Consider the following 12,283-nt stretch of genomic DNA (forward strand, 5'->3'; position numbering starts at 1 on the left):
AGAAGAAAATAACACTTACATCTTTAGCTTTCTGCGGCATCAAGCGTTCTTCTCTTAAAAGTACGAAGAAATCAAGTATTGCCCAGACATACAATGATGCATACTGTTAAAAAGAAAACATAAAAATAAATACATAAGAAATCATCAAGACAAAATAGACACTATTTAACAACAAATCCTAGCAACCCATAAACACAATATACATTATGACTATTATTAACCCCTTGGATCTGGGTGACATAAATATCACATCATGGAAAAATCTGCCTTTGGGAAGGGTGACATGAATATGCCATCATGAAAAAATTTTAAGGGCTGGGGTGATGGGAAGATGCTGTCACAAAAACTTGCAACTGAAAGCCAGGGTGTCAAGAAAGACTCACCACAAGTACACAAAGCTCTTGGAGGGTAAATAGACTCAGCGGGCATTTAAATAGGGGCTTTTGCAATATTCCCATTGGTAAACAAGTGTGGAATGTATGACCCATGAGCCATGACTGGAGGATAGTTTGCTCCAGGGAGGACACTATTCCATGCTAATGATCCTTTTCTTGCTTGCTAAGATTGGCAGCACATGGTGTATTACAGAAAATTAAATATCTTGAGACTGCACACAAGCTTTCTCGTGGGCCAGATCTATAATCCATACACCTGAGAGTCATCACTCAAGTATACCTAATGCCTGGACTTCGGGCCACAAGCTGACAGCAAAGTACCCAGATTCAATGGGTTAATAAACATTACTATTATTATTATCATTACTATCATCACCATCTTCAACATCATCATAATCATTATTATTATTATTATTACTATCATTTTCACTATTACTCCTACTATCACTATTTTTAGTCACTATTACTATATGATCATCATCATTATCATCAATATCATCATCATCATTATTGTCACTGTCATCATTATTTTTATATTTATTATCATTATCATTATAACTGTCATTTTCATTATTATTGGTATTCTTGTTGTCACTGTCACTGTCATTGTCATTGTTATAATTATCAGTATTATTACTATCATCATCATCATCATCATCATCATCATCATCATCATCATCATCATCATCATCATCATCATTATTATTATTATTACTACTACTAATACTACTACTATCAATAGTATCATCATCACCATTATTTTATTATTATAATTATTATTATTATTATTATTATTATTATTATTATTATTATTATTAATATTAATGGTATCATTATCATCACCATCATTATCTTCACAGTCATTATTATTAACATTATCATTATCATTATCACTATTATTATCATCATTAGTATCATTATTATCATCATCATCATCATCATCATTATCATCATCATCATCATCATTATTATTATTAATATTATCATTATTAATATTATCATCAATATTATCATTATTAATATTATCATTATTGACATTATCAGTATAAATAATAGTATTGTTAATATTATCATTATTATTACTATTACTATTACTATAATTATTATTATTGCTGTTGCTATTGCTGTTATCACTATCATTATGATCATTTTTGTTATTATCATTATCCTTAGTACTACTATTATCATAATCTATTCACAAGTTATGCTTACAATTTACAACTGAAATCTTATTCCATGTGACTGTGGACTCACTCACTCACTCACTCACTCACTCACTCACTCACTCACTCACTCACTCACTCACTCACTCACTCACTCACTCACTCACTCACTCACTCACTCACTTACTCACTTACTCACTCACTCACACTCTCTCACTCACACACTCATTCACACACTCATTCACACACTCATTCACACTCTCATTCACACTCTCATTCACACTCTCATTCACACTCTCATTCACACTCTCATTCTCTGTCTCTGTCTCTGTCTCTGTCTCTGGAAAAAATCTTACCCTAAAAACCTCTTCGAATGATGGCTGCCACAAGGTTAAGTTGAGAGGCATGGGCCCAGTTGTGTTCATAGTGGGCAGGATTGGTTCTCGTACTGTCAGGTAGGCATAGTGCAACCACCAGTCCTCAAGCTGCCGTGATTAGAAGAATTGAACAATAAATCTGATATTCATTGATAAATGGGTTTGATTTGGGTTTCAGAACATGCTTTGATGGGAATGGGGAGATAATTCAATAAAAAAAAATTGTATATCAAGACTGCAAGAGTTAAACAGAAAATTTATAACGAAAGAATCTGACGTAAGCAAAACCTACATTCCATGATGTTTCAAATTAGGAATTAGATCTACGCTCTTCCTCAATGAAGTGAAGAAAACTTCATCTGATCAGCTAGAGGTCCTAATTGTGAAATCCAAAGGCCTTAGGCTAAGGCTTTGGGAAAACCGTTTAACTAAATATGTTTTTTGCTTATGCTCCTTCTCCAAATCTATTGCTTTCTAGAAATCTGGCATGTACTTTAATAGCCAAGAAAAAATTACCTTTTTGTAAACAGTTTATATCTAAAGAATCCCTTCATCATCAGTTCAAAAGCGGGTTTATCTAATTCATGATCAGTTCAGAAGCAACTTGATAGCACAATCATGCATATTAATAGAATCATTTGAAGAGATTTTGTAATGTAAAAGCATTGATACAAAATAAAGTTATATATATGAGAAGACCTTTGAAATAAAATTCATAAGGAAATCTTGAAATTTTTTCCACCCTAACTGTACACTCTGCAAATGTTCTCTAAATATCTTCAATCACAGGTTCCAAAATGAAGCATTTTGTTTGAATTCTAATATAGTATTAGAAAGAAAATTCAAGGAATGGGGAAATCAGGCACGGTCACTAGGGCCTCCTGATAGACTCCTTAATGGCTGAGAATATATGAAGGCATCTATATGTAACAAAATTCACAAAAAACTACAGGGGATAGTACATAGTCATTGGGTTAAATGAATTTGTCTAATTTGTGACCCTCTTTCAATGCAAGCAAGCCAATCTCTGGAGGTTGTGCCCTTCCTTCCCTTTAGACTTAGTCTCCAGACCTCCTTCTAAAGTTTACTGCATGTCCATAAATTCTTTTTTGCTTGGTAGCAGCAAATATGTACCAGGTAAAGTAGAGAGAGGTGGGGAAAGAGTAGTTTGGAAGGTAGTTTGTGTGAAAAACATCCCCATTAAATTATTGAATGAAGTGTGGAAATGTCAGTGAGTTTTCAATCTTAACCTAGACTAGCTTACTTTTCATCATTTCCTTGAAGAAAAGTGTAGACATAATTCTCACTGCAAATTAGCCATAAAATCTATGATATGTATCAATGATTTGTGTTGCATATCATATAATAATGATAAATAAAAGTCTGTGAGCAGAGTATCTGATATTTAGTATTATTGAATTAGAAATTAATAATAGCAAAGAAAAAAAAAAGAGATAATACAACAAGACTATAAGAAAGAGAAAAACAAAAAAAGCTATAGAAAAGAATGAAACATAGATGCAAAAAGATGATGATATAAAGATATAATATATAGAAGACAAAGAAAAGAGATGAAGACCCCCCTATAAAAACAGCTACAAAAAGACAAGAAATGACACACAAATAATTACCCAATTCTTTTTCCTTGCTGCAATTGCCACTAGTTTCTCATGAAGGTCTTTGCCAACACCATCCGCAAACTTCTTGACTATGTTTTGCGTCTTCTCATATTCTTCCTTACTGACATGTGGTCGTACCCACATGAGGTATCTGAAAAAAAAAATGAATAATAATAATAATGAGCATAAGAGGACTAAGAATGAGAATATGAAAACTAAAAAAAGGAATAAGAATATGAACATGAAAAGTATATAAATAAGAACAGGAGTAAAAGCAAGAGTAAGAATAAGAATCTCAATGTGAATCAGAAGAAAAGTAAGGCTATGAGTAACAGTAGGAGTAAGAATAAGAATAAGAATAAATATAAGAATAAGAATAAATATAAGAATAAGTATAGGAGTAAGAGTAAGAATAAGACTATGAATAAGATAACAGTAAAATTTCTTTGAAGTGAAATCTAGAATGTTTAAGATGATGAGTGGATATCTGAACTGAAAAGAGATGGAGTGCATTATGTGCAAAATGACATGAGCATTTATACAATACTAAATTAAAAAGCAGTTGGGCCAGATGATTTCACAGGTAATGGCTGAAAAATCTAACATCATTACACATGAGCACATTCTGAAAGTTGAACCATCTTAAACCAAGACAAGCCATTACCATCCAAATAAAGGAAATGCAGTCAACAGTTTTCAACCTGTTTTGCCATCCACTCATGTGAAAGCTAATGACAGAGATTATTTACCCACTAGTGATGGTTCTTTTCCAGGTGGTATCTCAGAGCCTTAGCTCCGATTTTACATTCATTTTACAGACTTGGAAGTATATTGATTATGTTTTTGAGAACCAATCATAATGTTTTGCATGCTTGTAAAGCTAAAATGCAGTCTCAGCACTTGTTGCAATGGTTGGAAGTTTTGTATAGAGTCCAGACTCACTAATAATGCCATGTGTTTATAATACATATAAATTTATTTATTTTCAATGGCAGTGGCATCACTGAGCTGCATGCCAAGCCTCAAAGCACCTATAGGTGCAGAAAACCACATTGCAGTCAGGGCAAAAGCTCCTGCTGCTCCTTCGCCGACCTTGCCCTGAACGCCAATGGCACCTCCTCCTCCTGCCATCAGGGATCTCAGTGACATTATGCTGTCACAGCTGAAGGGCTGGCATGGCTACAACTAGTGGATGCGGTGCAGTATGGTTCTTGGCGGACTCAGCCCCTTCTTGGAAGTCCCCAAGAAGGTCAGAAGCGATTCCTGTGATTCCTCCTCACCCACAATGGACTGCCCAGGCATTGACAATGGTCATATCAAAGAAGGAAGACCTTTCTGTACCAGATCTTGGACCCGCAAGACATCGGATAGTTGCTCACCATCTGGTCTTCTTTCATGCCGCTGTTGTAATCCTTTACTATCAACAGCATATCCCCGTCCATTGCAGTGGTATGGAATGTTGACAGCAAGGTGATGGTGTTGCGATCCTTCCACATCAATTCTACGTCTGTCTGTCTGTCTGTCTGTCTGTCTGTCTGTCTGTCTGTCTGTCTGTCTGTCTGTCTGTCTGTCTGTCTGTCTGTCTGTCTGTCTGTCTGTCTGTCTCCCTTCCTCCTTCCTTAGTATCAGCTTTTGTTTTCTTATTAATTTTTATTTTCTGTCTGTCTTTCTCTCTTTTTCTCTCTCCTCATAATGCCCCCACTCCCTCCATCCTTATATGACATCTAATTCGGGTGAATTGAAGTAACAACTTTATATCTTCTTTATATGACCTCATGATGTAACTAGTGGTTACATGTGTAATCAGAAATAGTGTTGGAAATATCCAAGTAGACATAACAGATGTCACTGAGGTCCATGCATTACATCTCATGCAAGAGACACCCGGCAGATGGCCATGAACAATAGCATCTCATATCTGAGACACCCGGAATTGGTAAATTTTCCAGGCGTTCTATCGGTGGGTCACCCATCTTAAGTGGGTTAACAAATGTGTAACTTTTTAAAGACTGAAGGAACATTCCCAGTTGAACAGAAAGGCACAAAATCAAAGGATCTAAAGACCAACTGTTAACAGATAAAGTGATACTCAAAGCTTGTAAGAAGAAGTATGTGGGCTGTACGAAGGCCTCTGATATAAATTTCCAGATGAATTTTTGCAATGCTTGGAAATGTTCTGAGTATTAAGCAATGAATGAGAATTTCTCAACAAATGAAGGATTTGAGTGTTCAGGTTTCTGAAATATTCCTTGTCTCATATCATATAATGAGTTATAATTAAGAGTTTACTCTCTTTCATTATCAACACAAGCATTACTCCATCTAATTTCACTATTTAGTTTTGTAATTTGTTGGACACAGTGACACTAGTGTTATGAGAATGCTCTATAAAATATATTGCTTTCAATCCGCAAAGGCTTTGCCATTGCATGTGCTATGTAATTTTAAACTATTTGTTTCTTGAAGACTTAGGCTGGTTTCACTGTAAGTCCACCAGACACTATTAAAAATTATTGTTCAGATTTTTAAGCATATATTATTTACAAAGTTATGTTTTTTTTTGTGATACATAACTTGACATTCTATCAGATAAGTATGTGTCAGTATTTCTGTATGACACTTAACTACTTAACTGGATAGAACTCTACCTATCAATGGAGGATTTTTTATTCTTCAAGCTTCATGCTGCAAGTGATGTAATCCAAGGATATGAAAATGGTGATGAGTTAAAAGGTGCAAGATAACAGTATCTCAGTGACAAAGGGTGTGAGTCTCAAATATTTATGTTTAGATAGGTAAAAGGCAGTGAAACATTTTTGGAGAAAAGTGGTAGCACATTCTCAGCACAGGTTTAGATGATTTAGTTAATATAGGTCTATATAGTATAACAAGAATGAAGAGTACTTAAAATCCAATGAAGTACTGTTATAACAAAACTCATGACTAACCTGTATTCAAAACAAAAATTAATTGAAAAGACAGGACCCTTTCAAAGAACTTAATCTGAGAGTGCCATTACAGGCCCAACAGAAGTAAATATCCCAACTGACCTATATTATCATATGATGACAGTATAAAGAAGGATTAGCTAATTATTTGATTTGATACTGTATGATACTAAAACTAAATAGTTTGATAATAGATGAAATATGTATCCTATATTGAAACCTCATCTTGACAAAAGAAGATTATCAGGAACAAAACAAATCAAAGAGTACAGCAAGATGAAGTTATACTTAAATCAAAATTAAATAAAAAAGAAGAATGGATGCTGTAAAATCCCTCTACAGATTCAGAAACACATTGAGAATTTAACACCATTAAAGTCTCACTGTACACTATACCTGTCAAGAGTGTCATGTAGAGGGGGTACAGGTAGAGGTGGAAGGTCATCGAAACTGAAGGTCTTCTCATTCTTTTCGCTGCTTATGTACATAACTTCATGTCGGGGCTTTTTCTTCCAAGCAGCACTGGTGCTCTGATAGAAATTAAATGCAAATACATGTAGTGATACTTTACTTTCTTGTCTCAGTTATTTTTGTTTTGTCTCTTGTTTATCTTGGTCTGGACTATTTAACTTTTCTAAATCAATCTAATCAAGAAGAAAATGGATCTTTGAATCACATATCATAATAGAAAGATCATTCTAGAAGCTCATTCTGCAACAAAAACAAACTTGTTATGTAACGATTCCTTCTTCAAAAAATTTAATTTGGTACATTTGTTCATCTTAACAAAAGTAAAAATATATCACTACCTGAATATCTACTTATCCTAGAATTAATCCACTGGAATAGTATTACACAGACATTAAATAAATTTTGAATTATTCTTTTATACATCTTTAATATATAGATTCTAAAAGATTAAGCTAATTCAAAGAACTTACAGCACTCATCTTCCCAAGGACACTGAACACAGCTTCTCTCCTTTCTCATGGATTAAAGGACGGCACAGTTCAACTTGTCCTGCAAAGCATATAATTCTTAGCTTCAAATTGCATATATACAAACACACACACACACACATATACATTATATATATATATATATATATATATATATATATATATATATATATATATATATATATATATATATATATATATACATGTATACATTATATTGAATATATATATATATACATATATATATATATATATATATATATATATATATATATATACATATATATATATACACATATATATACATATATATTTTCATCTCTATATATTCATATATCATATAATATAATTTATATTTGATATACTATACTATACTATACTATACTATACTATACTATACATTATACATTATACATGTTACATTATATACTATATATCATACACACACACGCACACTATATATATATATATATATATATATATATATATATATATATATATATATATATATATATACATATATATATAAATATACATATATATATAAATATATATATATAATTACATATATATATATAATCACATATATATATAATTACATATGTATATATATAATTACATATATATGTGTAACTATATATATATGTAATTATATATATATATAATTACATATATATATAATTACATATATATATGTAATTATATATATGTAATTATATATATGTAATTATATATATATACATATATATATGTAATTATATATTTACATATATATATATATGTTATTATATATATGTAATTATATATATACATATATATGTAATTATATATACATATATATATGTAATTATATATATGTAATTATATATATGTAATTATATATATATAATTATATATATATGTAATTATATATATATGTAATTACATATATATATATATGTAATTACATATATATATATATTTATATGTAATTACATATATATATAATTACATATATATAATTACATATATATATATCATTACATATATATATATAATTACATATATATATATAATTACATATATATATATAATTACATATATATATAATTACATATATATAATATATATACATATATATAATTACATATATATAATTACATATATATACATAATTACATATATATAATTACGTATACATATATAATTACATATATATAATTACATATATATAATTACATATATATATAATTACATATATATAATTACATATATATAATTACATATATATAATTACATATATATATAATTATATATATAATTACATATATATATAATTACATATATATAATTACATATATATAATTACATATATATATAATTACATATATATATAATTACATATATATATAATTACATATATATATAATTACATATATATAATTACATATATATAATTACATATATATAATTACATATATATATAATTACATATATATAATTACATATATATATAATTACATATATATATAATTACATATATATATAATTACATATATATAATTACATATATATATAATTACATATATATAATTACATATATATAATCACATATATATAATTACATATATATATAATTACATACATATATATAATAACATATATATAATAACATATATATATATAATTACATACATATATATAATAACATATATATAATTACATATATATAATTACATATATATATAATTACATATATATAATTACATATATATATAATTACATATATATAATTACATATACATACATAATTACATATATATATATAATTACATATATATAATTACATATATATAATTACATATATATATAATTACATACATATATAATTACATATATATATATAATTACATATATATATATAATTACATATATATATAATTACATATATATATAATTACATATATATAATTACATATATATATATAATTACATATATATATATACATATATATATTCATACAAATATGTGTGTGTGTGTGTGTGTGTGTGTGTGTGTGTGTGTGTGTGTGTGTGTGTGTGTGTGTGTGTGTGTGTGTGTGTGTGTGTGTGTGTGTGTGTGTGTGTACATATATAGCCTAGCTACATATGGTTACAAGTTAATCTTTCAGCTATGTATATATTTATCTCTCTACCTATCTATCAATCTGTTTCTGTTTCTGTTTCTGTTTTTGTTTATCTTTCCCTCTCCCTCTCATTCTCTCATATCCTCCGTCTCTCACTCTTCCTCTGTCTCTCCTCTACCATTCCAACTCCCTCTCTTTTTCTCCCGCTTCCCCTTCACCTTCCTTTTCCTCTCCCTCTCCCTCAAGTAATACTTTGGTATATATTCACTGGAAAATCTAATAGCACTATCAAAAAGAATGGGAAAAAATTACATTCTCACAGATACACAAATTAATTTACGGAGGCTAAGAATAACACAGATTAAGAAAATGCTGTGTGTATCCCAGCCAATACAACAATAGTGTGGGATTCTGGGAGTGAAGCCCCCACTTTAGGAAGGGTATTGGCTGATACAGTAATGTTTGTGGATTCCCAGAAGTGTCCTAAAGTTGCTGGCTAGAGAAATATCGACTGTCTCAGAGGGCTGTGGTCACTTCATAAAAAACTAACAATGCTTTCACTCACATCATTTGCAATGGAAATAACAAGAATTTAATGCATACAACATTTAAATATCTTTGTAAATATTACATCAGCACATCATGTAAAGCAAAGTTGGGGTTTAAATCAATTTAAACTCATACTGGTAAATATTTACAATAGGACCCCCATCATCTGATACAAAGTCCCTAATTCTAACGTACAAAGAATGAACACCATCCTAAATATACAAACTACCACTACTATTACTATGAACCAAATGCCTTTCAAACCTAGACACTTTTCCCTTGTGTCCCTGCAAACAATCATTTAAGTAAAGTTGACAAAAAACACTCATACATCTATCACTCAAATATCATACATCTATCGCTCAGATCATACAATATCTGTAATTAAACTTATATGATCCTACAAGGCAAAATGATTACATAATCAAGAAGAATTCATTTCAAAAGGAAATCTTAGTCAAAGTAGGCAAAGGGAAGAAAACGACGAGTCATCATTACACGGCTAAAAAATATAAATATGCAACTCATTTAAGGAAGCTGGAATTTTCCAAGGTTTCACACAGCCAAGTCAAAGTTTGCTAGTAATGGATAGAATGACAGAAAATAAAACACTTTTCACCTATGGAACTTTCTTCACAACTTACACAAAAAGTAACACATTGTTATACTTTTACAGCAAAATGCAAAGACACTGTCACGAACAATGGAAAAACAAATACACATGCCGATTAGCCCCCAGAGATATGAGGTAACTTCGTAAACAATTGCCGATACTTTAAATTCCCTTTATTTGCAATAGAAAATAATAAAAACAACAAGAGATCCACCCATATTGCAATGTAATTAAATGCCACATGGAATAACGATTGCAAGGTTGGATGGCTGAGTGAAACTAACAAAATCAATCTTAAATCGTCAAATAATCAATTACCACACATACATACAGCTTCAATAGTAAATAAATAACTTTCTAGTATCAATCTATAACACCTTAAATGTCAAATCGAATATCCTGTGGGAACAATATCTAACAACACTAAATACGCTCGCTCACCTCGCTTACGGAAAGGTGTCTATAAACCTAACTTGTATTAACGTTGATAACAGCCTTATATCTCCGAGAAGATATTTCCTTATCACTCCACTCACCTTTGACCCAATGTTGTTGTGTTTTAGGTACCTCGATGACGTCAAGGTGTTGTGTCGGAAGGAGCCAATCAGAATCGAATCTGGAGACTTGGGAGAGTTCTGATTGGTTCAGAATGTTCTGTATAGTTGCCGAATCCTGGATAAGTAGATTTCTATTCATTTTTAAGGACGGTAGAAAAATACTATTTTAACTGTTCTATAAATAAAAAACAAGTGCAATAAACACAACTTATGATTACATACATATAATTATATTATCATATTTTTACTATTCCTTTTCAGAATGTCCTGTATAGTTGCGGAATCCTGGATAGTAGATTTAAATTCATTTTTAAGGACGGTAGAAAAATACTATTTTTACTGTTCTATAAATAAAATACAAGTGCAATAAACACAACTTATGATTACATAAATACAATTTCATTATCATATTTTTACTATTCTAATCCACAGTTCATTAATCTCTCTCTTGCGAGTACGTTTCCCCTCTTAGTCCATCCCTTAGCAGAACACATATAGATAGCTATATAGATATAAATTGACAGACAGATATACAGATAGGTAGGTAGACAGATAACTGTTTTTTATATTGTTAGTCTAGACAAAAGTCCAGGTAATCATGTAATATCACATTTAGCTGTCGGTATTGCTTCGCGTAGCCGGTGCATCCGCTCGGCGAGCTGAGAAAGCGGAATTTTCTGAATGCTTGCTTGAAGAACATGACGTCATACCAATGTATATAAATACATGCATACCATTATATACATACTGCACATACATACGTACATATATGCATACCAATGTACATACATACCAATATGTACACATATACACAAGTACATAGTTTCTCTCAGCTAATAATCAGCCTAAATATGTCCTTTCTATTCGTTGCATAGCACAGCCTCGGAATATAAGTTGTGTTTACATTCGGGGACCGAAGGCTACCGTTATTCAACTCAGGGCAAGGAAACGGGAAGAAGGGGGGAGGGAAATTTTCAAAGGGCTGGAGATGGATTTCT

General features: G+C 30.5%; 1 protein-coding gene across 2 annotated transcripts in view; it reads right to left on the minus strand.

The window, feature by feature from the left end:
• Positions 1-11,307, minus strand: part of LOC125036115 (peroxisomal carnitine O-octanoyltransferase-like) — a 21,322-nt gene extending 10,015 nt beyond the window's left edge. Inside the window, exons 1-6 of one of the 2 annotated variants that reach the window (XM_047628531.1) lie at positions 11,265-11,307; positions 7,444-7,522; positions 6,899-7,032; positions 3,567-3,705; positions 1,915-2,043; positions 20-103 (exon numbers count right to left, since the gene is read on the minus strand). In XM_047628531.1, coding sequence (XP_047484487.1) covers positions 20-103; positions 1,915-2,043; positions 3,567-3,705; positions 6,899-7,032; positions 7,444-7,452 — 495 coding nt within the window. In that variant the 5' untranslated portion in view covers positions 7,453-7,522; positions 11,265-11,307. Of the gene's footprint in view, positions 1-19; positions 104-1,914; positions 2,044-3,566; positions 3,706-6,898; positions 7,033-7,443; positions 7,523-11,169 lie in introns of both variants that reach the window. The other variant, XM_047628532.1, reaches the window with a different exon arrangement.
• Between the last annotated feature and the right edge of the window lie 976 nt (positions 11,308-12,283).

This window comes from Penaeus chinensis, chromosome 20, assembly GCF_019202785.1.
Source record: "Penaeus chinensis breed Huanghai No. 1 chromosome 20, ASM1920278v2, whole genome shotgun sequence".
Classification (NCBI taxonomy): domain Eukaryota; kingdom Metazoa; phylum Arthropoda; class Malacostraca; order Decapoda; family Penaeidae; genus Penaeus; species Penaeus chinensis.